This window comes from Lemur catta, chromosome 7 (assembly GCF_020740605.2).
Source record: "Lemur catta isolate mLemCat1 chromosome 7, mLemCat1.pri, whole genome shotgun sequence".
In the NCBI taxonomy this organism is placed as follows: domain Eukaryota; kingdom Metazoa; phylum Chordata; class Mammalia; order Primates; family Lemuridae; genus Lemur; species Lemur catta.
The window spans coordinates 95,335,444-95,361,248 of record NC_059134.1 but is presented as its reverse complement, the minus strand read 5'-3'; the positions used below and the strand labels follow the sequence as shown (position 1 = coordinate 95,361,248).

Here is a 25,805-nt window from a genome sequence, read left to right as displayed (position 1 = left end):
ATAAAAATGGGAAACAGAAAAACATGCACAAGGGGAGCATGTCACGTGCAGAGGGAGGCAGAGAGATTGGGTGATTCATCTACAAGCTAAAGAATTTCAAAATTGCCAGCAAGTCATCAGAACCTAGGAAAGAGGAAAGGAACAGATTTCCCCTCGTAGTCCTCAGAAGGAAGCATATAATGAAATCAAATAATAAAAAGCAGAAGGCAAAAAAGCAGAATATAAAAATGAGGAGAACATAAAGTCAAAACCTGCTTCTTTGAATAAATACACACCACTGTGGTAGCAGTTACATGGGTGTATACATTTGTCAAACTCCCCTGGTATACATTTTAAAATGCCACATTTTATTGTATATAAATTATACCTTAAGAGGTGCATTTAAAATAAAAAGATGTAAAAACAGCCATTATTTTCTTTTCTTTCCATTTTTCTCTTTTCCTTTCTGCCCTTCACTGACTTACTGACTTTGGAAATTATAGAAGTTCTATTAGTTGTTTTCATTGTAACTACTGATGATGTATTTTATTAATATCATTAGTATTAATAAAAATTGATTATAAATAATTTATTTTTCTGATTATTAAATATTATATTTAACGGTAATATTTTCCAGAATAGGAAATTAAGAGAAGTTAAGAAACTTGCCTAAAGTCATAGAAATACAAATGATGGATTTACAATTCAATTGTATTGGTATTAACATTTATTTGAGTCTATATCTCGGCCATTCAAAAAGATTTGGACAAAAGAAGAAATCTTTTCGTAACTTTCAGTAGTCTGCACCTGGATGTGACTCTGAGGGCATGGCTGAGGGAGCAGCTGGTCACTGTAGTGATTGGTGTCCCTTAGCACAGGCAGGAGGGAAGTCAAGCTCTGAGGACAGAATCTGCCTGTTGACAGCCTTGCTTGGGATTAATTGGCCCCTGGTTTACTGTGGTCTTAGATTAACAGTACTAAATACCTCACTGAGAAAATCCTTCAAGGTTGGGTGGGAAGGGATGTGGTCTTTTTCTCTCTGGAGGCTGGGATTTTGTGAACTTTTATGAAATCTCTGTAAATATTTGACAGAGAAAACATACATGTCTAATTCACATGTTCTGCTGGAGAATATTTTGGATTAATCGAGCTGGTTGGTTTTATAGAGTGTTTCTACACAGAATGGTGAAATATTTTCTTTTTCTTTTAGAATGTTCTAGAAGCAGAAGTAAGAAACTTTCTCCTGGTACTTTAGACTCATTTTTGGAGTCTAACTCAGGTCTCCTTAGGAAAGGTTGGCTGTCTGTGGAATATCTCCTTTCCTCATAGCTTCTGCAGCAGAGTGAACAACTCTAAAGTAAAATTTACACATTTTAGACATTCTGCACATGATTATCTTCTGAGTAAATTGAATTGAAAAAGAGAAAACTGTGAGCTTTGTATCAGATGTCATCTCTATTTTTTTTACAAGAAAAAAAGGTACATTTTTCAAGCCCAACCGAACTATTTCTTCTCTCTTGCCTCCAACTCAGGAGAACTTAGGACTGTTGTCATCTAGTTCTGTCTCTTCAAAATCTTGAAGTTCCAGGGACATATTTCCCCCAGTGATGAAAAGATTCTAATGTTTCAGGATTCCCCAGCTTACCTGGCGTCTGCTTGACGCTTGGCTTTATGCTGGCTTCACCTGTGTGGTGGAGTCTGATGCCTTGCATGGCAGGGTGGGCAGAGCATAAGAGAGGGTTTGCTGTGGATCACACAGGCTTGGGTTCCGGTCCGTATCCTCGGTAACTGCTCACTGCTCTACTCTCCCTCCCAGCTTAGCCTAAAGTGTGCAAAGCAGAGCCAAGCCAACATGCCTGTGAGATACTGTAATATCAAATGGACAAAAGATGTTGAAGGAAAAGTGAGAGAATACACATAAGAAATACATGATGAATAACACACACACACACACACACACACACACACATTTTAACAGTGGAAGGCCATTAATAGTGAGAGAGCTCTTTGGGAAAATCTGAGAAGGCTTTGCTAAGCAATTGGTACTTGAACTGGGTACTCTGTGCCCAGGTAGATATGGAGGGTTGAAGCTATAGCAGAGGTCATTCAGCTTCCTTGAGATATGGAATATTCAGGGAGTGTGATGTCTACATGTAGTCATGAGGCACGGAAAATGTTAGGCGTGGCCGGAGCATGGATGAGCAGGAGCACTGGGAGGACAAGTGCAAGACAAGTGAGGGCAACAAGTTGAGAGCTTTGAAAGCTGCAGTGAGCATCTCAGCCATTACATTTGCTAATGGGAGTGATCATATCTTATATTTATGAATCATCATGTTTTTAAAATGCCCACGTTTCCTTTTCAAGTGCTGGAAAGGAGGCAAAAAGAGGGAGAAGACAGTAACATTAAGAAGAGAAAGCATCTGAATTCGGGTCCTTCCTCCTGTTTAAAGACACAGAATAGCCATTTCAATAAAAGTCTGTGAGAATCCACTTAAAAAAATCTAGGATTGATTTTTTGTTGCTGCTGTGATTGCCTTGGGCGTCTTTGTCATAAATTCTTTGCCTAGGCTGATGTCCATAGGAGTTTTCCCAACATTTTCTTCTAGAATCCTTATAGTTTCACACCTCAGGTTTAAGCCTGTTTTCCACTGTGAGTTGATTTTTTTGAGAGGTGAGAAGTGAGGATCCAGTTTTCGTCTTCTGCATGTGGTTATCTAGATTCCCAGCACCATTTATTGAATGGAGATGTTTTTCCCCAATGTACATTTTTGTCTGCTTTGTCAAAGATTAAATGACAATATGAGGATGGTTTTATATCTGGGTTCTCAGTCCTGTTCCAAAGGTCTATATCTCTGTTCTTGTGCCAGTACCATGATGTTTTGGTTACTATAGCCTTATAGTAAATCTTGAAGTCTGGTAGACTGATACCTCCAAGTTTCTTCTTTTTGCTTAAGATTTCCTTGGCTATATGAGGTCTTCTCTGGTTGCATACAAGGCTTAGAATTACTTTTTCTAGATCTGCAAAGTATGATGATGATATTTTGATAGGAATTGCATTAATTCTGTAGATCACTTTAGGTGGTGTGGACATTTTAACAATATTGATTCTGCCAATCCATGAGCAGGGCAGGGTTTTCCATCTGTTTACATCTTCTACAGTTTTTCTCTCAGTGTTTCATAGTCCTCCCTATATATGTCTCTCACCTTCTTCATTAAATATGTCACTAAATATTTAATTTTCTTTGATGCTATTGTGAAAGCTGTTGCATCTTTGATTTAATTTTCCACTTGACTGTTATTGGCATATATGAATGCCAATGATTTGTGTGCATTAATTTTGTGTCCTGAGACTTTATTGAATTCATTTACCAATTCCAGGAATCTCTTGGTTGAATACTTGGTATTTTCTAGATATAATAGCATATCTTCAGCAAAGAGCAATAGTTTGACCTCTTCTGCCCTATTTGTACACTCTTAATTCCTCTCTCTTGTCTGATTGATCTGGAAAGGACTTCCAGCACTATGTTGAATAGAACTGGAGATACTGGGAAACTTTGTCTGGTTCCTGTTCTAGCAGGAATGATTTCAGATTTTTCCCCACTCAGTATGATATTGGCTGTGGGTTTATCCTATATGGCCTTAATAATTTTAAGGTATGTCCCATATATGCCTATTTTCTTAAGAGTTTTTGCCATAAAAGTGTGCTGTATTTTGCTAAATGCTTTTTTTGGGTCTATTCAGAGAATCATATGGTCTTTGTTCTTGTTTTTATTTATGTTGTGAACTGCATTTATAGATTCGCATATGTTGAAACATAATTGCAACTCTGGGTTAAAGTGCACCTGGTCATGATGAATTAATTTTTTTGAAATGATGCTGGATTAGAAGGATATTGGTCTGTAGTTTTCTTTCTTTGTTATGTCTATTCCTGGCTTTGGTTTCAAGGTGACATTGGCTTCATAGAATGAGTTGGGGAAGATATCATCCTTCTCAATGTTATGGAATAAATGGGACCTGATCAAATTAAAAAGCTTCTGCACATCCAAGGAAACTATCATTAGAGTGAAAAGACAGCCTACAGAATGGGAGAAAATATTTGCTCTCTACACACCCAATAAAGGGCTGATAACAAGAATCTATATAGAACTTAGGAAAATTAACAAGAAAAAAATATAACGACCCTATCAATAAATGGGCAAAGGACAAGAACAGAAACTTTTCAAAAGAAGACAAAATAATGGCCAGCAAACATATAAAAAAGTGGTCAATCTCTCTAATCATGAAGGAAATGCAAATCAAAACCACAATGAGATATCACTTAACTCCAGTGAGAATGGCCTTTATCAAAAAGTCCCATAACAATAAACCTTGCCGTGGATGCAGAGAGACAGGAACACTCATACACTGCTGGTGGGACTGCAAACTAGTACAATCTCTGTGGAAAGCAATATGGAGATACCTTAAACAGATACAAGTAGACCTACCATTTGATCCAGCAATCCCATTATTGGGCATCTACCCAAAAGAACAAAAGTCATTATAGAAAAAGACATCTGCACCCGAATGTTTATAGCAGCACAATTCACAATTGCAAAGATGTGGAAACAACCCAAGTGCCCATCAATACATGAGTGGATTAATAAAATGTGGTATATGCATACCATGGAGTACTACTCAGCTGTAAGAAATAATGGGGATATTGCATCTCTTATATTTTCCTGGATAGAGCTGGAACCCATTCTACTAAGTGAAGTATCCCAAGAATGGAAAAATAAGCACCACATGTACTCACCATCAAATTGGTTTCACTGATCACCACCTAAGAGCACATTAATCGGGTGTCAGGCAGATGTGGTGGGGGGAGGCAATGGGTGTATACATACATAATGAGTGCAATGTGCACCATCTAGGGGATGGACACACTTGAAGCTCTGACTCAGGGAGTAGGGGGGCAAGGGCAATATACATAATCTAAATTTTTGTACCCCTATAATATGCTGAAATAAAAAATGATTAATAAAAAAAGGAAATACCAAAAAAAAAAGAAAGAAACCAAGAGAACAATACAGGATATGAATGAAAAATACTCTAAAGAAATTGAAATATTACCAAAAAACCAGAAATCTTGGAAATGAAGGATGCATTCAAGGAACTTCAAAACACAGTGCAAAGCCTTAAAAATTGAATGGATCATGCAGAGCAGAGAATCTCAGAGCTTTAAGATAATGCCTATGTGCTAAACAAATCAAATGAAGAAAAAGAACACACAAGCAAGAGACAAAAGCAGAACATACAGGAAATGCGAGATTACATAAAGAAACCAAATATAAGAATTATAGGCATCCTGGATAGAGAAGAAGAAAATACATAATGGCTGGAAAATCTATTTCTTGGAATACTAGAGAAAGTATGCATGGCCTGGCAAGAAACCTAGATATTCAGATACGAGAAGCACACAGAATTCCTGGGAGACTCAAGGTAAAGAGGTAATCAGCAAGTCACATAATTATCAGACTGGCCAAAGTAAACACGAAAGAGGAAATCCTTTGCACAGTAAGACAAAAATAACAGATAACCTACAAAGGAAAACCTATCAGACTAACTGCAGACTTCTCAAATGAAACCCTATAAGCCAGAAGGGACTGGAGACCCATCCTCAATCTTCTTAAACACTTAATTATTTTAAAGTTATTGTCCAGGAGGAGATTCTAGAAATACAGGATGCACTGGAAGGAACAGGTGGGAGGGAAGTCTCACTTCTCTGGGGCATGATTCCTCAGTGGATTTAATTTGGAAGTGGCCTTGGGGATAAACAGTTTGAACAACTCAGTGAAGTATTTTGCTGTTTATTGTTAAGTGCCCATTAATGTCTTTCCTTACCTGGGAGAAGATTTCTCCTTGGGTATTAATGTTACCATCAAGATATGAAATATTAATAAAAGCCATTACCTTATTAGACATGAACCATATTAAAGCAGTCATGCAAATGCTTTACAAATATTCAAAACAAAGTTCATTTTTCAGATTTTCCAGTTTTGTGCACTATTGACTAAAAATAGTATAAAACTTTTGTGCAAATTATTTAGATTAGTGAGATTTTAAATATGTTTAATTTTTGATACATATTCTTAGCAGCTTTCAAATTTGATGATTCATCAGTCATATCAACTGTTTATTCTTGAAGCCAACTCTGGATAATTCCATAATCCAAACTGTAAAATGTTTAAGAAAGTTGAAGAAGATGGTCATTCTTTGTGCAGGTAAAAAGAGATATATCCCTGTGTGACAAGGCATTTGCAGCTTTGGTGACTGAGTATGCCCTTTTCTTTTCTTCACAGTCACACCTGGATTGATATGGTGGCAATTCTGACTTGTCTGCTATCAAAAGAAGCTGTCATCTTCTAGGACCAAAGATAAAGTTGCAGAAGCCTGGCTTTGTAATAAGTGACCAAAGATGAAATATAAAACCCAGGTAATATATTTACAAAAACTCTTCACTGCTATTATAATACTAGCAAAATAGGCTTACTTTGAATGATATATATATATTTCTTCAGAAGATTTTATCATTTGCTCTCAAATGTTTTTTGCCAGAATCTCCAAGAAAAAAACAGACAGCACATACATTTCCTTCACTTTATACAATATTATTAGAATGAGTGCAATGGCCATAGTTTTCCCCAAATTTTTTACTAGCTTTATTTAAATGTAAACTAAAATAGAGAAAATGCATAACACAATATAGAAATATAATGTGATATATGTGGTCTTCACAATAACTTCTTTTAGGTTGCTTTACATAAGTTTGAGAACTCAACAGTTATGTATTGTGTATCTTAATACATTAAAGTTAATAGGAAGGATTACTATAGCTCTTTATAAATTGTACCTTGTGTATGTATTTTTAAATGTTCTGGTTCTGTGTAGATGTTTTATTTCTGTTGACTTTTTTTATTTTTGTAAAATATCCGTAACACATTGTTGTGCAACCATTATCACTGTCTCCAAAAATTTTCATCATTCCACACGGAAACTGTGTACCAATTAAACAATAATTCCCCGTTCTCCCCTCCCCTTAACCACTGGTAACCACTGTTGCACTTTCTGTCTCTATGAATAGGACTATTCCAGGTGCCTCATAAAAGTGAGATTATAACCTGTTTTCCTTTTGTGTCTGGTTTCCTTCATAGCTCACTCAGCATGTCTTCAAGGTTCACCCATGTTGTGGCATGTATCACAATTTATACATTTTTAAGGCTGATTGATATCCCATTGTAGATAATACCACCATTTGTTTATTAATTCATTAGTTGATGGACACTTGAGTTGCTGCTATGAACATAGGTGTACAAATATTTATTCCAGTCTCTTATTTCTATTATTTTCTTCATATGCCCCAAATAACATCTTGATATTCAAATTTATTGTCCCTTTTTACAAAGTGTGTAATCCTATTCTGGGAAATCAAGTTACTCATAAATTCATGAACCTGCACTTATGCCCTATTATAAAGAATATTTTAGTTTCTGTGGAAATAGAGGTTATGAAATTTGTTAGGTATAAGATCTACAGAACCTTAAGGAAAATGCCTACATCTATTTCTGCCTGTGGGTTAATTATATTGATCTCTTCCCCTTTTTTTATAATACATACATTTATTATTTGTCAATTATCCTCAATAAAGTTGGAAAAAATTGCAAACAACCTCAAATAGGTGATTAACTGTGGAGGTCTGGTAGACTGAATACAAGCTTTGGAGGGTTAGAAACACTGCTGGTTTTCTGAGGCTTGCTTTGGGGCAGGGGAGATGGGCAGTGAGAGATGTGGTGGCAGACATTGCTGGTGGCAGGATCAGCAGTGGAGAAAGTGAGACCAGCAGCAGCAGCGGCAGCAATGGTGGTGCGAAGGCACTGAGAATAGAGGAAGTAAAATGTTTGTCACCATCTGCTGTCCCCAGGAAGTTTTAAGGTCTTAAGATATAGTGAATGGAACTATTAAACACCACAGTATGCACCTTTACAAAAAGGTCTGTAAGATTAAGTTTTACTGATACATTTCAAAGAAAAAAGAGAGGTATGGAGAGAGACAGTGGATGTCCACACAGTAATGTGAGTGGGGATGGAAAGGACAACCTCCATAACTGTGTACAATAATGACAATCCATCCATCCCATAGAGAATGCTTCTTTGGATAGAGAAGAGAGTGGACTTTGGAGAAATTTATGTAATATCACTTGCAAAAATGTGACACTAAAATTATATGGGGAAACAAATAATAGTAAGTAGTATCTTGAATTTATTTAGTGTTTATTATTTGCCAGAAAATTTCAGTGAATGTTATTTGCATTGTCCTATTTAATCCTTAAAACCACCCTCTGTGGTAGGTGTTGTTATAATTCTGATTATAGAGATGATGTTGAGTCATTTATCCAAGGACACACACTTGATATATACAAATTCTGAAGCTCAAATTCCAAACCAGAATTTAGAGCCTGAGCTCTCCAAAGCTATACTATTGCAGGTAGACCAGCCCACCCTTGCAAAATTACAAAGTAGAACAAAACAAAACTGACCATTACTGAATGCAAGATGGGCAATTCACCTTCTCAGATTATTACTTTCTTTATTTGTTAGCAAAGTCCATTCAACCACAGGCAGGTATTAGAGGTAGCATTTTTACTTTATTATGAAGATATTAACTTGGAAAAATGTGATATTTCTTTAAAATTTATCTTGTTTAGAAAACAATCGGATGAACTGATTAGATGTTTATGAGCACCTGAAATTCCTCCTGCATCATATCTATGGTCGATGCTCTATTATTGAAAACAGCTATTGTTTACATAGGAAACAGTTTTTACTATAAAGAGAGTTAAATAGAAACACTTAGGTATTGATTGTGATCGTATGTTTCAACAGGGTCTTGATGAAAACTAAAAACTCACATACTGTATAAGTGATTTATTTTTGTCTTATGTTGTTGAGTTTGGCATAGTATAGATCTGCTTGATTTATGTTATTTAATTGTCATGTGGGATACTCACTGTGGATTAACATTTCTTTAGCATTTCTTAAAGATTTATTTGTTCTCAGTCAATATGTTAAGCAATTTGAAGAATCTTACAGATGTTTGAATCAAATATATTTCTTTTTTCATAAAACATAATATTGATAAAGTATAGAATTTTATATCATTCAGATGGATTGATAATTTTTGACAGTTTAGAGTAATAATGCTGCTAAGACGTTTTTAATAGTGAAATATTGCCTAAGCACTTACAGTGTGATACACAAGTAAGTGCTGTAAGTACTCAAGGGGTGAGCAGGAGATCTCCTCCTGCTGGAAGTTATCTCTTGAATGCTTAGACAACTCATATGAACTTTGAGTATTTATTTTCTATTATAAATGTAGATATAGCTTCATAATTGTGAATGAGGACATTTATTTATGTACATATGCAATGCAATATCAGAAGCCCAAAAGATGGAACTCATTCTTTAGGCAGCTGCTCTTTCCTATTGATCCATCCTAAAGTTTAAATTTGGATTTTTTTTTTTACCCAGAAATATAGATTCCTAGTGGCAAGTGATGGTACTAATGTTATTACCTTCCAGGCCACCACTTGATTGACAGCTTCAGGAATCTGAAATTCCTCTATTCTCAACTCTTTCAAACCCCTCAACAAAAATGCTTGCCCATTTTAAAGCCTATTTCATTCAGCTTATGGCTTTTGCTGGTTTCTATCTGCCTTTTCACAGTTATCTCTTATTTTCTTTCTGTGTACACTTTTGTTCTCCCTCTCATGCTAGAGTGTAACTGGGCTCACCTAGAGGCATAAAGGATAGAATGATCTCCTGACCTTCACAAATGACCGTCAACAAATGTAGACACTAGAATGGAGCATATTTAAAATAATTATGTTAATACAAAGTTGCACATGTGATACATAAAATTGGCGCTGGTTCACATCTGAAAGACCCAGCAGTTTATTTACTTTGTTCAAGGTAGAATGAATGTCTTGTATTCAGTATGAACTCAGGTGGCCAAGAACTAATGAACAAAATAACTCATGTATTAATTATTTTAAAAAATCAAATAACCTTTAGCACATGCTAAATCATACCGATTAGTATAAAAATGATCTACCAGCATAAATGACACCATGTAATTTATGATAAATTTGTCAATAAGAACGCAGAAACTTTATCTAGAAAAATCATTACATTTCCAATAAGAAATATAAGGCAGAACATGATTTTCCCAAGTTCGCTAACATCAAAATCAACCAATATTTCCAGATTTTGAGCATTCTTTCTACTATACCATGATTTTCCCCAAAATCCTTATTATTGACATTCTGAATTGATCATGGTTAAAAAGTAATAAATTCCAAACAAAATTTAAACGTGGGGAAAAGGTGTGTACAATGACCATCCACTTTGAGTTATATTATCAATTCTTTTTCCTTTAATAGCCTCAATTGCAATAAATGGCAATTCAGTGTGTGTGTGTTTGTGTGTGTGTGTATGTTTTCAAATACGACATTGCCTTCATTGGATTTTCATGGCTGGTAAGAATTTGATACAACTGTCTCCATTCACTTGCTCTCTCATGAGCTTAGAAATTTACTTTAATTATACTAAGTATTCAATGAGTACTCACCATGTGCCTGGTTTTTTCATTGCTGTGAGGGAGTTATGCCTAGATGACGGGAGCTATTTGAGATGATAGTAAAAAATTTCAGAAAGGCAAATATCCAAACATCAGTCTATAATTTTATGTTCCATGTACTGGATATTACTTTCCATCAGTATATAAGTAAAGCCCAAACATATGAGATTGTTTGCATGACAGATTTTAAAGAGCCAAGAAACCCTGAGAAAAAAAACATAATACTGAAAATGCAGTATTTCTGAGAGATACTCTGGAGAAAGCAGCTGTCCTGATTTCAGTAGATCATCTCAGACATGTATCTGCTCTTACATAACTTCCAGTTACAATGCTGGTCTCAGCACTGTAGCTGAAGCAAGAAATTTGTGAAAATGCAGAGGGTAGCTGAAGAAGGACGTTCCACACACATATTTTCTAATGAGCTACCCTGTGTGAGGCCCTGTGGGGAAACACTGTTGACTAAGGCTTTACACTTTTGACATACAGCTTGCGATCATCTTAAATTCATTATCCTCCCTTTTGTTTGCAGGCTCTGACACCTGAGTTCAACACCTTTAGAAGAACATGGGAAAGAGGAACAATGTGACTGAATTTATCCTTCTGGGGCTCACACAGAACCCTGAGGGGCGGAAAGTTCTGTTTGTCGTGTTCTTACTCATCTACATTGTGACGGTTCTGGGCAACCTGCTCATCGTTGTGACCGTCGCGGCCAGCCCGTCCCTGGGTTCCCCCATGTACTTTTTTCTGGCTTATTTATCATTTATAGATACTGTCTATTCGACCACCATTGCTCCCAAAATGATCACAGACTTGCTTTCTGAGCAAATGACCATTTCCTTTCAGGCTTGTATGACTCAAGTGTTTATAGATCATTTATTTGCTGGTGCAGAAGTCATTCTTTTGGTGGTGATGGCCTATGACCGCTACGTGGCCATCTGTAAACCGCTTCATTATTTGATCATCATGAATCCACGCGTGCGTGTTCTCATGCTGCTGCTGGCGTGGATTGGAGGCTTTCTGCACTCATTAGTTCAATTTATTTTTATTTATCAGCTCCCTTTTTGTGGCCCCAATGTCATTGACAACTTTGCATGTGATATATATCCCTTGTTGGAACTTGCTTGCACCAACACCTACCTCATTGGACTTTCCATGATGGCTAATGGAGGGGCCATTTGTACTGTCACTTTCTTCATTCTCCTCCTTTCCTATGGGGTCATATTACGCTCTCTGAAGGCTCAGAGTTTGGAAGGGAAACACAAAGCCTTGTACACCTGTGCATCCCACATCACTGTGGTCGTTTTATTCTTTGTCCCCTGTATCTTCCTATATGCAAGGCCCAATTCTACCCTCCCCATTGATAAATTCATGAGTGTGTTTTTAACTTTTATAACTCCCATGCTGAACCCCCTAATCTACACCCTGAGAAATGCAGAAATGAAAAACGCCATGAGGAAACTGTGGAGTAAAAAAGTGACCTTAGTTGGATGAGGACTGTATCCCTAATGGCAGAACATGACATTCATTTTTTCACAGAAGCAAGGAATACTTTCACTATCATTGTTATCATTCCTTTTGGTTATTTAGCCTATTTATTCTTAAACATCCATATAAATTAATATTTATTGTAATGGAATATGGTATTCCCCTTAGAAACCAAGAGAATTCCATAGGTTTAATTAATCCCTTTTAATGTTTATGCAATCATACTGTGTTAAGATTCTTTGGTGGACAACAATTTTTACTTTTATATCAAGTTCTTATTTAAGAAGAAGTACTTAAATTTTTCTTTTTTCTTCCCAAAGAGCTGGAGTCTTAATTAAAGGCACCCAAGCCACTGACAAGCCAAAGGAGAGAACGAACCAAATAAATGCCCTGTCATCCTTTCCTCCCCTCCCTGATCGCTAGCATTCACCTGTTGGCCAGAGGTAAGGCAGCTGGTTAAAGCTGACCTTGAAAAACAACCATCCGAGGTGGAAAAGAGTGAGAGTAGATCCAAAGGGTGAAAGCTGTATACAGAGTTTAAAAACACAGGAAATAAGCAGAGTCTTCTGACTTATTTGTTTACTCAATCAATATTTATTGAATACCTTTGTGACTCAGACACTGAACCAAGTGCTGGGCATAAAAAGGAGAACAAGACAGACAGAGCCCTCTTCTCTGCAGCTTACTTAAAGAGCATTTAAATAGAACAAGGGGGGCGGGTGAATTAGAATTAATCTGTATATCAACAACAGTGTGCTGAACATGAACCAAGAGTTGTAGTTTTTCAAAATATATTTAAGGAGGAGTTTTCTAACATTTCTTACCAGCTGAGAAGGAGTCAGAATTTTTACAGGTGAGTGCTCTCTGCCTGGATGTCCTCCAGCAGCTGGGAATTCAGCATCCTCCTTAGAAGCTGAATTAGACAGCTTCAAAGATTTGTTCTCATTTCTTTTTATAAAATAGAAAAAGAAAAGCATGTTTCTTCTCTTCTGGAATCCCATGAAAGAAAATAGTTTCTGTTGTTAAAATGTCTTTGGCTTATCTGAAAACCCAAAATAAATAGTGCCTTTTCCATTAAGAATTTTTTTTTACAGGTTAATCCACCACTTCTGAATTTGTCATCAGGATTGAAATAAAAGAAATCAGAATGAATGTGACTGGATTCATTCTCATGGGTCTGACACTGAATCCTCAGACACAGAGAATTCTATTTTTGGTGTTACTTATCACCTACATTGTCACGGTCGTGGGAAACCTGCTCATTGTGGTTACCATAATCTGTAGCCAGACTTTGGACTCCCCAATGTATTTCTTCCTGGCTTTCTTATCTTTGATAGATGCACGCTATTCCTCTTCCATAATCCCTAAAATGCCAGCTGACTTGCTCTCTGAGACAAAAGCTATCTCCTTCAAGGGCTACATGACACAGCTCTTTGTTGAACATTTCTTAGGTGCTTCAGAGATTGTCCTCCTGGTGGTCCTGGCCTATGACCGCTATGTGGCCATCTGTAGACCTCTGCACTATGTGACCAAGATGGGCCACCACATATGCTGCCTCCTGGTGGGGGTGTCTTGGACAGTAGGTTTTCTCCACTCTATTGGGCAGATTTTAGTTACTTTCTGGCTCCCATTCTGTGGCCCCAACATCATGGATCACTTCATGTGTGACATTTTCCCACTGATACAACTGGCCTGCACTGACACTTTCCTTGTTGGTCTCCTGGTTGCTGCCAATGGTGGGCTAATCCCTGTGATCACCTTTGTGTCATTGTTGATATCCCATGCAGTCATCCTGTGCTCCTTGAAGACTCACAGCTCTGTGGGGAGGAAAAATGTCCTTTCCACCTGTGACTCCCACATCACAGTTGTTATTTTATTCTTTGTGCCTTGTATTTTTATGTATCTGCGACCAGTAGCTACTTTTACCATGGATAAAGCCATAGCAGTGTTTTATACTCTCGTCACTCCCATTTTAATCCAGTTATCTACACAGTAAGGAATGCAGAGTTAAAAAATGCATTCAGAATGCTATTAAACAGGAATGTAATTTCAGGTAATAAATGATCTAATATGAAGATTATATTTCCATCATGATCTGTTCAAATTTTATATTTCATTACTTCAAAGCCTTTTCCCCACCTTTTACTCAATTCTCACAGCACTTTGCAAGGTAGGTACTATTATGATTATTCAATTTTACAGATGAAGAAAACAAAATTCAAAAAAGTTAAGTTGCCAGCCCAATGTCAGAAACTGATCTCGAGTTCTGATCTGCATTGATCTAGATCCAAATCTGATGCTCTTTCAAACATATCACGCTTTAAGCTCTGACTCAGTAGGGGGAGGGGGAGGCAAGGGCAATATACATAAGCTAAACTTTTGTACCCACATAATATGCTGAAATAAAAAAATAAACATATCAAAAGATATCAGAAAAAAAGAGAACATTTAGATAAGAACCCCTATGTATTGCAGCAAATTAAAAAAATTTCTCTTCTAATTGCAGAGTTGTATAACGTGCCTGTATATTCAAGCAGTATTGCCTAATGGTATCTAGGACAGTGTGGAATATATTAATATTACAATTTAGAAAGAAGATCTTGCCAATAATCTCTTAGCACACACTTGATATACCTTATATTTAAAAATGTGTTGGGTTTCCTCTACTGAGTAAAAGTTGTCAGTGATTAGATAGATTAATTGCATTAAACCTATGAGACATTTTTAAAGATCCTCACATGGTTACAATAACTTTATAAAACTGACACCTAATGTTCCAATTTTACAGAAATATGGAGGATCAACAGGTAAATAAATATTAATAAATCATAGAATATATACATAATCCTTGAGCCCAAGTGTGCTTACTCTACATACTATGATATTTTCACTATAAGAAACCTTGGGACTAATATTTAATTATGATTTAGTATATAAAATGTTTTTGATTACATGTTAGAAAAGTAACAATTTATTAGATTAAAAATTACCAGTGGCAATTAAATGAATTTTTTTTACAACAGCAAATAGTAAAAGTTATCCATAAAATAATTTCACTATTAAAAAATCTGGTTGTACATTTAGTTCTTGAATCTGGTATCTTTTTGAAAACTGCTTTAGGAAATAGTTTATAAGGTATATGGAAAGAAATTGGGAATCATTACTCCATGGTAAACCAAAGGAAATATTTCTCAGCTAAACCACTTACGTAACTTACAATATTTCTAAATTGAAAACATGTTATTTGAGTATCATGGAGTGAGAAGAAATTTAGTGTTTTTTTTTTTTTTCAGGAAAAGGTCCATATTTTAATCCTTAGTAACGGCAGCTACCCTGCAGTTAGATGACATGATTTTGATAATCGTCTGAAAGGTGAAGGGAGCACCAGACTACATGTCAAAAAAATCTAGGTCCTGATATTGTTAGGTGGCCAAAATGAGTACCAGTCCCTTTTCTTCTTCTGTGTGATCAAGCAGTGGGATCATGTGTCACTGAAGAACAGAGCTTAGCTGTGCAGCAAATCTTTGAATGGATAAGACCACGATCTGGATTTGTGCTTGTGGTGCATCAGCTTGGCCTGGCTCCAGTGGAGCTCTGCCCCTGGGAAAACCCAATCACTGTAGGGTGGCTGGGAATTCTCTGGTACTGTGATGAGCTCCTCAGTCAGTAGAGACACAGCCTCAAAGGGATGCGGTTTGAATGATGTAAGTCTGCACATTGTGGAATTCTGTGCCGTTTGAAAAGGGCGCTTTGCCCTCTCATAGCCCAGGTCCATTACCCAAAGGAGAACATCTTATTAATGATGTTTCTTCTAAAAGGTGGATTGGACACTGCTTACAAATTGAGCTCAGAATACAGCCAAATGGCAGGCCCAGTCCCATGAATGATTTTATAAACGGCTTAGCTGGCTATCATTTTCCGCAACTTTTCCTATGGAGACGACATTTAAGTTCCTCTGTCCACCACAAAGGTTGTTTCTTATTTAAGTCCTGGGACACTTGATTCATCTGTTTTCAATGTTTTGTTAAAATCATTAGAAACTCTAGTCCTATCATATAACTCCCCATTGAATGATTAGATGATTTGTTCGCTGTGACGGTCCTGACTTACTTTGAAACTCTAGTGTGTCATGGAGGTGGCCTTAAGAATTTATTTGAGCATTAAACATGTTCCTATCAATTTGAGCTACTATTTTGAAATAGTTGAAATAATCAAATCCTTAAATACATGCATAATTCTATTATATTTAAAATGTGTCATTAATTCACTCTTTCATTTTATCTATGTACACAAATTGTGCTCCCAAGATGGAGAGACTTGAACTATCAACAATATCTAGCTTGATTTGTTTTAATCTCTTTTGGCAAGTTATCAGAAATTAAGTGTCTTCCTTTTGACTTCTATCCAGGTAATTAACATTAGCAAATAAGAGTGTGTGTATTGCAGAGATATGCTCTTAGGAAGAGGAGGAACATGAATAACTCATATGTCTAGGATGATTTTAGAGAGACCATCTGTTTCTCTTCTTTCACTTGATTCTCTCTATCTGCCTGTCTGTCTCTCTCACCCTCTCTCTCTCTCTCTCTATATATATATATATGTATATATATGCATATGTAGAAAGTGTATATATTTCTGCTTTCCTCTCGTACTGACTTCCTTTCATCTTTATTTGTCTACTAATAGCTCTCGAGAAGGAACTTATGTGTAATCTCCCTATCTATTATAATTAGTTAATTATACTTCAAATTCTGATTTTCATTTTTAATGCAGAGATGAATTGGATTGTAAACATATTTATCAATATAAACACACATTTATTGGTGTGCAGCTGCATTCATGCTGAGTTTGATGCTGATGATTTTCTTAGGAGTGGGTGGTGATATCAAGGGAGGTTGTTCAGGGACTAAGCCCTCTCCCTCCAGAAGCATTCCAAGAAAGCATTAATTTTTGAATCTACTGTGGTGTAGTAACTTTCATCCTATAAAAGTGCTACTGTAGATAACTCTATCTCCATGTGTCTCTCAAGGAAAGCAAACTGAATTAAGAAGACTTATGTACAGTAATGATCCTTTGAAAGCCTTTAATTAGAGATGAAGACTATTGATGATACATGTGGTCAGGTTACAGGCTTTCTGAGGACACAGGGCCACTGATTGCTTGTTAAAAAGGGCAACCCAGGTGCCCGTGCTAGACACATTACTATCACCTTCTTACTTTCAAGATTTTATTGAAGAAATTGTTTAGCTCCATAAGAAATTCAGATGCAAGATACACACATGAGCCATAAAGTGAACTTCCTGGATTCAGATCCTGACTCTATAACATACTAACTGTATAGTCTTTAGCAAATTAACTACTTTGCTTTTTCACAGCCATAAAATGTGCCACATCTTTTCCAGATGTGAGGATTGAATGAGAAAACATGTATAAAGTACTAGCAAAATGTCTGGTACATAGCAGGTGCTAACTAATGTATTAAGTACTACTCAGCCATAAAAAAAAATGGTGAACTAATACCTCTCTTATATTATCCTGGATGGAGCTGGAGCCCATTCTTCTAACTAAAATATCACAAAAATAGGAAAACAAACATCACGGTACTCATCATTAAAATGGTACTAATTGATCAACACTCTTGTGCACCTATGGAAGTAACATTCATCGGGGATGGAAGAGGTGGGAGGAGAAGAGGGGATGGTAAATTCACACCTAATGGGTGCAGTGCGCTTGTCTGAGTGATGGGATCTCTTGTAACTTTAACTCGGAAGGTGCAAAGGCAATTTATGTGACCAAGGGTTTGGACCCCCATAATATTCTGAAATTTAAAAAATAAAGAAAGAAAGAAAGACAAGATAGATACTTTTTGTGATATATATAAACCTGTAATACTAAGAGAGATTTTAAAAATTATCATTAGTGGGATATGGATGACTGTATACAGACATATCTCTATGTAGATCCTATATTGATTTTAATTTAGCTTTATCTTAAGACCGATAATACACATATTGTTTGTGCTATCACACAATTTTATAAATAAATAATTGAATTAAGGTAAATTAAAATGAAATATAATTTTTCACCACATCATTTGTTGAATATAATCAAGATTAATAATATTTAGTGTTAATAAGTCTGTGTAGACAATTACTCTTTAATATACTACTGATGGGAATAAAATCTGGTATAGGATTTTGACATTGATGTTATAGTATATATCAAAGCTAAGCATGTGAATTTTTTTTACCTGGTCATGACATTTCTAGGAATTTCTCCAACAGAAATATTTAAATCAGTGCAAAGACATTGAAACAAGCCAAGTACCCATCAATACATGAAAGGATTAATCAAATATGGTATAGGTATACCATGGAGTACTACTCAGGCATAAAAAATGGTGACCTAATATCTCTTGTATTAACCTTGATGGACTGGTACCCATTCTTCTAAGTGGACTGGTACTCATCACAAGAGTGGAAAAACAAACACCACAAGTAGTCACCATTAAATTGTTACTAATCAATCAACATTTATGTGCACATTTGAAAGTAACATTCATCAGGGATCAGGCAGGTAGGGGTGGGGAGGAGGCCCATGAAACTACTAGATTAGAATTTCAGGCTAAGTGCAGTGGCTCATGCCTATAATACCAGCACTTTGGGAGTCCAAGGAGAGACGATCACTTTGGCCCAGGAATTTTTTACCAGCCTAGCAACACAGCAAGACCCCATCTCTGCAAAAGAAAAGAAGAAAATAAAAAAAAAAGAAAAGAAAAGAAGAAAATAATTAGACAGGTGTGGTGGCACGTGCATATAGTCCTAGCTGCTCAGGCGGCTGAGGCAAGAGGATTGTTTGAGCCCAGTGAGCTATGATTGTGCCACTACAATCCAGCCATGGTGACAGAGTGAGACCCTGTCTCTAAAAGAAATAAAACTAAAAATAAAATTTCATGCATCATATTTTTGATACTTTCATATAAAGTAAAATACATAAAGGATTGTACATATACAATATATCTACAAATGACCCTCTGAAGGACGTGCATGAAAGTGTTTGTTATTTCTTAATTTTTAATTGACAATAATTATATACATGTATGGGCTACAATGTGATGTTTTGAGGTATGTATAATTGCGTAATGATTAAATCAAACTAATTTTATCCATCATTAGTGCTTATGATTGGCAGTGATCCTTTGACTTTAAACATTTTATCACTGTATGTAGGATATTTTTAATAGGCCATGCTTTACTTTCCTAATTTATAAAAATAACAGTGAAAACACTTATGTTTTATTTAACCTATTTTGCTTTTGGTTAGAACTGCAGGCTGTTTTAGGAAATGGTTTTGGAAGACTTGTCTTTTAAAGTCAATTCAAAATGTTATATTCTGCTGTGTGTTGGGGAGTATTAAGCTGATATCCTGCTGACCAAGTGAGCACTTAGTAGCAGTGTACATAAGCACATGTCTGTAGGATCCATGCAAAGGTCGGGGGCCTGTTTAAAGGTAGTTTGTGCTCAGTATCATTCTCCACGTCCTGGGAAAAGAACTAGGGATACTGATCTAAGCCTTTTACATTGACAAAATCCTTTAATCCTTACAAAAACCGCTGGAGACAGGTAACATTAGTTTGCCATTTTATAGAAAATGAAACTGGGGCACAGAAAGGTTGTCTGTCATGTAATAGCTACTCAGGCATAAGAACTAACTGTAATGTGGAAAATCAGGAATATTACACAGGTAAAGATAGCTCTTATTGCCAGTCTACTTGGGTGCATGTACGCAAGGCACCTTGCACCCAGAGCCAGCAGGGGTGTATGTGATTAATCTTATGAGATATGTCACATGAAAACATTATAATGTTTAATGAATAAAATTTAAGTTACTATTTTATTATATTTTAATGTCTATAAGTTTAAACATTAAAATTCAAACCATAATGCTAGACATTTAGTATCTTTAATATGCACTCTCGGAAAAGCAACTGAGATTAAGAGAGAGGGTCTATCCTCCAGTTAATTACATCCTGAAAGATCTGTAATATAAGCCAATTTTTTGGGATATCAGAGTCCATAGATTTCAACTACGTACATCTTGCTTTTCTGTCTTCCTGCCTTGCTAATGCTGTTGCCCTTGTTGCTCATTTTATCAGTTGCAAATTAATGAATTTAAAATTTTCTAAATTCTCATGTCAGGGTCTAGCTCATTTCATATTCTTTGAAATCTGTTGATCATACTGATATTTTCCCATTCTGGAACTTATATCATACATGCATTGTTTCATACGTGCTCATTCTGTCTCCCTTATTACAGATACGGAAATTCCTTACACACCACACATTCTCAGACATGTTATTAAACTAGTAAATTACTGTCTAGGGCACCAATGGCCCCTGTATCATTAAATTCAATGATCATTACTCATTTCTAATTTTATGATATCTAGTAGCAACATTTAACCCAGTTTTCGAGGACACACTCTCCTAAAATGACCAAGATTCTCAAATTAATATCTCCAGCCCACACTTCTTTTTCAAGGTTGAGATCTGGAAATCCCAATTCTTTCACACCATTGCCACCTGAATGACTAATAGGTTTCTCAAATGAACAAGTCTAAAGATGTACTCTTGGTTTTGCCCCCATTTCCAAACCTACTCTACTCAAACAATACTTGCTAGCTCAGCTGATGACACATTTGATCTCTGTATCTCATACCCCATATCCAGTCTATCAGGAAATCCCAATGACTCAACCTTCATGTATATCCCAAATTCAACCACTTCTAGTCACTCTAAGCTGCCACCTAGTTCCAAGCTGCCATCCTCTTTCACCTGGATTATTTTAGTTGCCTCTCACCTACTCTGCCTACTTTTATCTCGATATCCCCTGATCCAATATTTGATCCTAATTGGTGTTCTCTCTTGATTCCATTGGATATGGTAACACTTTGTGCTTCTGTGTTGGTCTTAAGCCATCTGTGACCAGGGACGTGCCTTGCATCAGTTGAACCACTTTTCTTTATCCTCAGTCTGGTGTTTCATCTATCCTCCCTCCTGGTGGTGTGTGGAAGAGAGATTTGACATGAACAAGAAAACAATTATTCACATTTTCCTGTATACTTTGTTCATCAGATTTGTGTCTGTGATCATTATTAAGAGAGCACCTTTGAGAGAGTCATTGGAAGCCAGTATTCATGGGAAGCCCAATAAAAAATAAAGTGTTATGATAAATGAAGGAAAATAGAAGAATCTCTATGTGCTCTGGACACCATACAAATACCTAGGTGCCTCCTTTCTGCTCACCGTTGTAAATCTCCATCAGTAAATCACTACATCTGACAGTAACTCATTACTCTTCAGTCAAATTGTTTATTTTTTTATGTCAAAATAATTATGTAAACTGACCTACAGTAAAAAATGTTAGGCTGACTCTCACACCCCAGCAGAGATCTTAATTTTAGAGATAATAATTTTGTGATGAATTAATACCCACTCATCCTTTCCTCCCCAGTGACAAACCATTTTTTCACATAAACTGAGAAGCCAATTCTATAATGTACATGGATGTGGGCCTGTGTTGAATACCAGCCTTTGGTAATTAAAAAATGTGAGAAGCATAGGGAAGGAAGACTAGATCCACTGGGTATCAGAACATTTCTTAAAGTTCTGGTTTGTAAAAAATTTTGGTAAGGACTGAGTAATAAAGAATTCTAATGAACAGAAGAACCTGCCCAGAAATTGAGACATCTATCTTCGGAAACTTAATGTAAATTTTGTAATTTAATAATTTATGAAATGGAATTTTAATCAGTAGGATGAGCAGAATATTGGATAAATTCTGGAAGTGCAAATTACTATGTCCTTACCTCTTGTTTCTTCTCCTTGGCGGTGGCTCTCTCTGTCTCTTTCTCTTTTCTGATTTAAACATTAAAAAGAATTCAGCCTATTTTTTCATAATGGTGCAAAATAATATTTCTTATATTATCTTCCCTCCTTTTTTTGTATTTTTTTATTTTTATTATTTGTTTCTTTTTGTATTTCAGAGTATTACAGGGGTACAAAAGTTTTGGTTACATAAATTGCTTTTGTACCGTTTGAGTCAAAGTTATAAGTTTGCCTATCCCACAGATAGTGTACATTGTACTCGTTAAGTGTGAATTTACCCATCCCCTCCCCCTTCCTCCCTCCTGCTTTGTTTCTGATGAATGTTATTTCCATATGTGCACATAAGTGTTAATAGATTAGTTCCAATTTAATGGTAAGTACATGTGCTGCTTGTTTTTTCCATTCTTGTGATTCTTCACTTATAAGAATGGACTCCAGTTCCATCCAAATTATTCCAAGGAGTAAGAATTATATACTCATTTTTTCTGGCTGAGTAGTACTCCATGGTATACCTATACCACATTTTATTAATCCACTCATGGATTGATGGGCACTTGGGTTATTGTAACATCTTTGCCATTGCCAACTGTGCTGCTACAAACATTCCACTGCAGGTGTCTTTTAACAAAAACAAATAATAAACCAAGAAAGACATAGAATGAAGTAGAAGATGCTAACTGTGGCTTGAAGTAAGAACCAGGGTCCCAGAATGAATTCTGAAGTCTTGTTCCTGAGTCATATATACAAAATAACACCCTTTTAGGACTGTGGTCCATATAAGGTGATTCTTCTGTGTCAGGACACACACATAACATTTTAATTAAAACAAAATAACACTTTTGTCTAGATTCCACAGACAATTGAAGTGATGGTGTTTCTGGGCCTTAACTTACTTCAATTTTGCATATTTCTGTAGGATGTAAATAGACATATAGATAGGTAGGATAAAATACTTGAAGACTGTATATAGCAACCAATTGTTTGGTGTGGTTCCTGGGCCTGATGAGCTAAGTTCAAGTCGTCCTTCAGGTTTCAGTCTCAATGCTACATTTTTTCTTCAACAGACATGACATATCTTCTTTTCAAATAAATAAACTGAGAAAAAATTATTTAATCTCTACAAATGGTGCTTTTAGTTTTAAAGTCTTGGAATCTCAAGATCAGTCTGAGGAAAAAGTAAAATTTTGATGACCCTCTGAATCTTTGCATACTTATACATAAAATGTTATCCATTAATAAGCACTCATTGCTACTCAAGCCTCAAAGCAATGTACATTGTCCTTATGGATTCATGTTGTCCTAGCGCAGAATTCAGCTCTTGTATTTAGTAAGTACAATTGCCTGAATTCTGAAGAGACACTGCATATTCCATCACAGTGTACACAGTGTCCTAGTCCTGAACATGAAGGAAAATTAAAGCATCTTCAAAAAGAAACCCAGGAGAACTTAGAGAGGAAAAAAAAAAAAAAAACCCTCTAATTCATCAGAGACATAAAAGTTTTCCAAACACTTGAGCAAGACAATCCACATAAAATTGTGTTTGGAAAATCATACTGATGAGCAAACCCTGGGGAAGCTGAGAAGCAATTCTACAGGCTCATGACTTCTCAGGGAAACGTCTATAAATTGCAATGGGAAACCAATGATGAAATATTTGTTTATTTATTTTTCTTAAATCATGTAGAAGATGGTACTTGGTAAGCCGCCAAGGACATTCTCTACCTCCTCTGGGAGAGATGGTCTTCCTGTCTCCCTTATATTTACAAGGAACAGTTGGAAACAACCTTCATGTTTTGGCCAGCCACCAAATGGACTTTTCTCCATGGAGAATGGGAGATTAGCATAACCAGAATTTTAAATAAACGGATAAATGGTGAGATTTATAATTCACATTTTTGCGTTTTCAGAGAGGATTTCAAATTGTGATGCAGTGCTTCCAAGTGTGGGTGTTGTGGTCAGGCTATAAAGTGTAATGCAATCCATGAGCCTATCACTTAAGAAATGTGCACACTTGGGGTAGTTACATAACCTTTCTGGATCTTAGACTGCTCATACTTAAGGAGGATAATAACATTACCAAGCTGAAAGGATGTGGAAACAAATAAAATAATACATGTGGAGTCCATAGAACAGCACTTGATACATAAGGTGTCCAATGAACAACAGCTGTTAGAATGCAAATTCCTGTCTGGTTAATGGGGGAGGTGGGTAGGAGCTCCTAATTACTATAGGTCTAATGACATTAGACCTATCTTCAGCCTTACATTTTCAAGTTAAATCTAAATAACTTAGAAATGCAACAAGTGCATATTTTTGTCCTTGCTCCCCAATAGCATTTTATTTATTCTTTCTAAAACATTCTCATTTATCGTTTATTTTCTAATGGCCTCCGCAACCTGATGTTTTAAAGAGCAGAATTTTCTGAGGCTGTTTAAAGAACACTGATGTAACATGGTAAATTCAAGTGCTGCAATTTACAGAGTTATTGATATAGAATACAGCAGAGTGGTCTCCAGTTCCATCCACGTTAATAAAAAGGTATTAGTGCACTATTTTTTTTTTATCATTGGAGAGTACTGCATAGTATATATATGCCACATTTTATTAGTCCACTCATGTATTGGTGGGCATTTGGCTTTTGTCCATATCTTTGACATTGTGAATTGCGCTGCTATAAATATTCAAGTACAAGTGCCCTGTATCCAAATCATCTGTACCCCCGTAATACTCTGAAATAAAAAAAAAGAACACAGCATTTACTCTTTCTACAATGACACCCTAACAAATGGCACAGGGAAGGACATTAAAGGTAAGAAATCATGACTCTCATTAGAGAGTGAGTCTTCTCATTTTAAATATGTCCACTTTATTTTCTCTAAGCACTATGTGATATTAATTTGTAATATCCTCATTTAGATAAACTTCTTCCTATCATTGAATATTTTAGTTGTTTCTCAAGTTTCACTATTATAAATGACACGGCACAATCTTTCATTATAAAACTTCCTGATCTCATTTCACCTGCAGAATAAATTTTTAGAGTTGGGGTTACTTGTATAAAAAACGCAGACATGTTAATGATTCTGAAATTATTTACTAATGTTTTTTTCAAAAGGATTACATGGATAAAGTAGTTTCATTGCAATTTTAGAATGGATGTAAATGAAAAATAACATACTGTAAAAAACATATTATATTCTTAAGACTGATTCAATTTTCCAAACCACTTTTATGTCTAAAGGAAAATGCTGCTTAAAAATAACGCTGATATCAATATTTTATTTCTACTTTGCAAAACACAATAATAACTGTCTGATTTACTTTCATGGGTCAGGCAGCTTGAACAAGTGTGACCATCTCTTTTACAGTAGAGGAGGCTGAGGCATGGTGATTTGTTCAATGATACATGGCTACTGCTTGATGAAGCTGGGATTGCTAGCATTTTACAGCACAAACTGAAGAATCTGTTTTGTTTTCAATTAACTTTTACTTGGGAGTAATTTTAGATTAACAGAAAAGTTACTAAGATACCTTGGAGAGTTCCTGTGTACTACTCATTTAGTTTCCCTTACTCTTACCATCTTACATTACCATGTGTATGTTTGTCAAGGCTATTAAATGAACGTTGACATATTGCTATTAACTAAATATCATATTTTATTCACATTGCACTAATTTGTCAATTTGTGTCATTTTTCTGTTCCAGTATTCAATCTGGAACAACACAGTGCCTTTTGGACAATTACCTTGTAAATGATTTCAAATCATAAATCTTGTGATCAT

General features: G+C 35.9%; 2 protein-coding genes across 2 annotated transcripts; both read left to right on the top strand.

Moving 5' to 3' along the window:
- The first annotated feature begins 11,214 nt into the window (after window positions 1-11,214).
- Window positions 11,215-12,141, top strand: LOC123641803 (olfactory receptor 4A15-like). The gene has a single exon (XM_045556738.1). The coding sequence runs from the start codon at window positions 11,215-11,217 to the stop codon at window positions 12,139-12,141; it is 927 nt and encodes a 308-aa protein (XP_045412694.1).
- A 1,141-nt stretch (window positions 12,142-13,282) lies between these two features.
- On the top strand, window positions 13,283-14,131 carry LOC123642607 (olfactory receptor 4A47-like). Its single transcript, XM_045557842.1, has one exon. It carries the CDS (start codon window positions 13,283-13,285, stop codon window positions 14,129-14,131), a length of 849 nt encoding a protein of 282 aa, XP_045413798.1.
- Window positions 14,132-25,805: the final 11,674 nt, after the last annotated feature.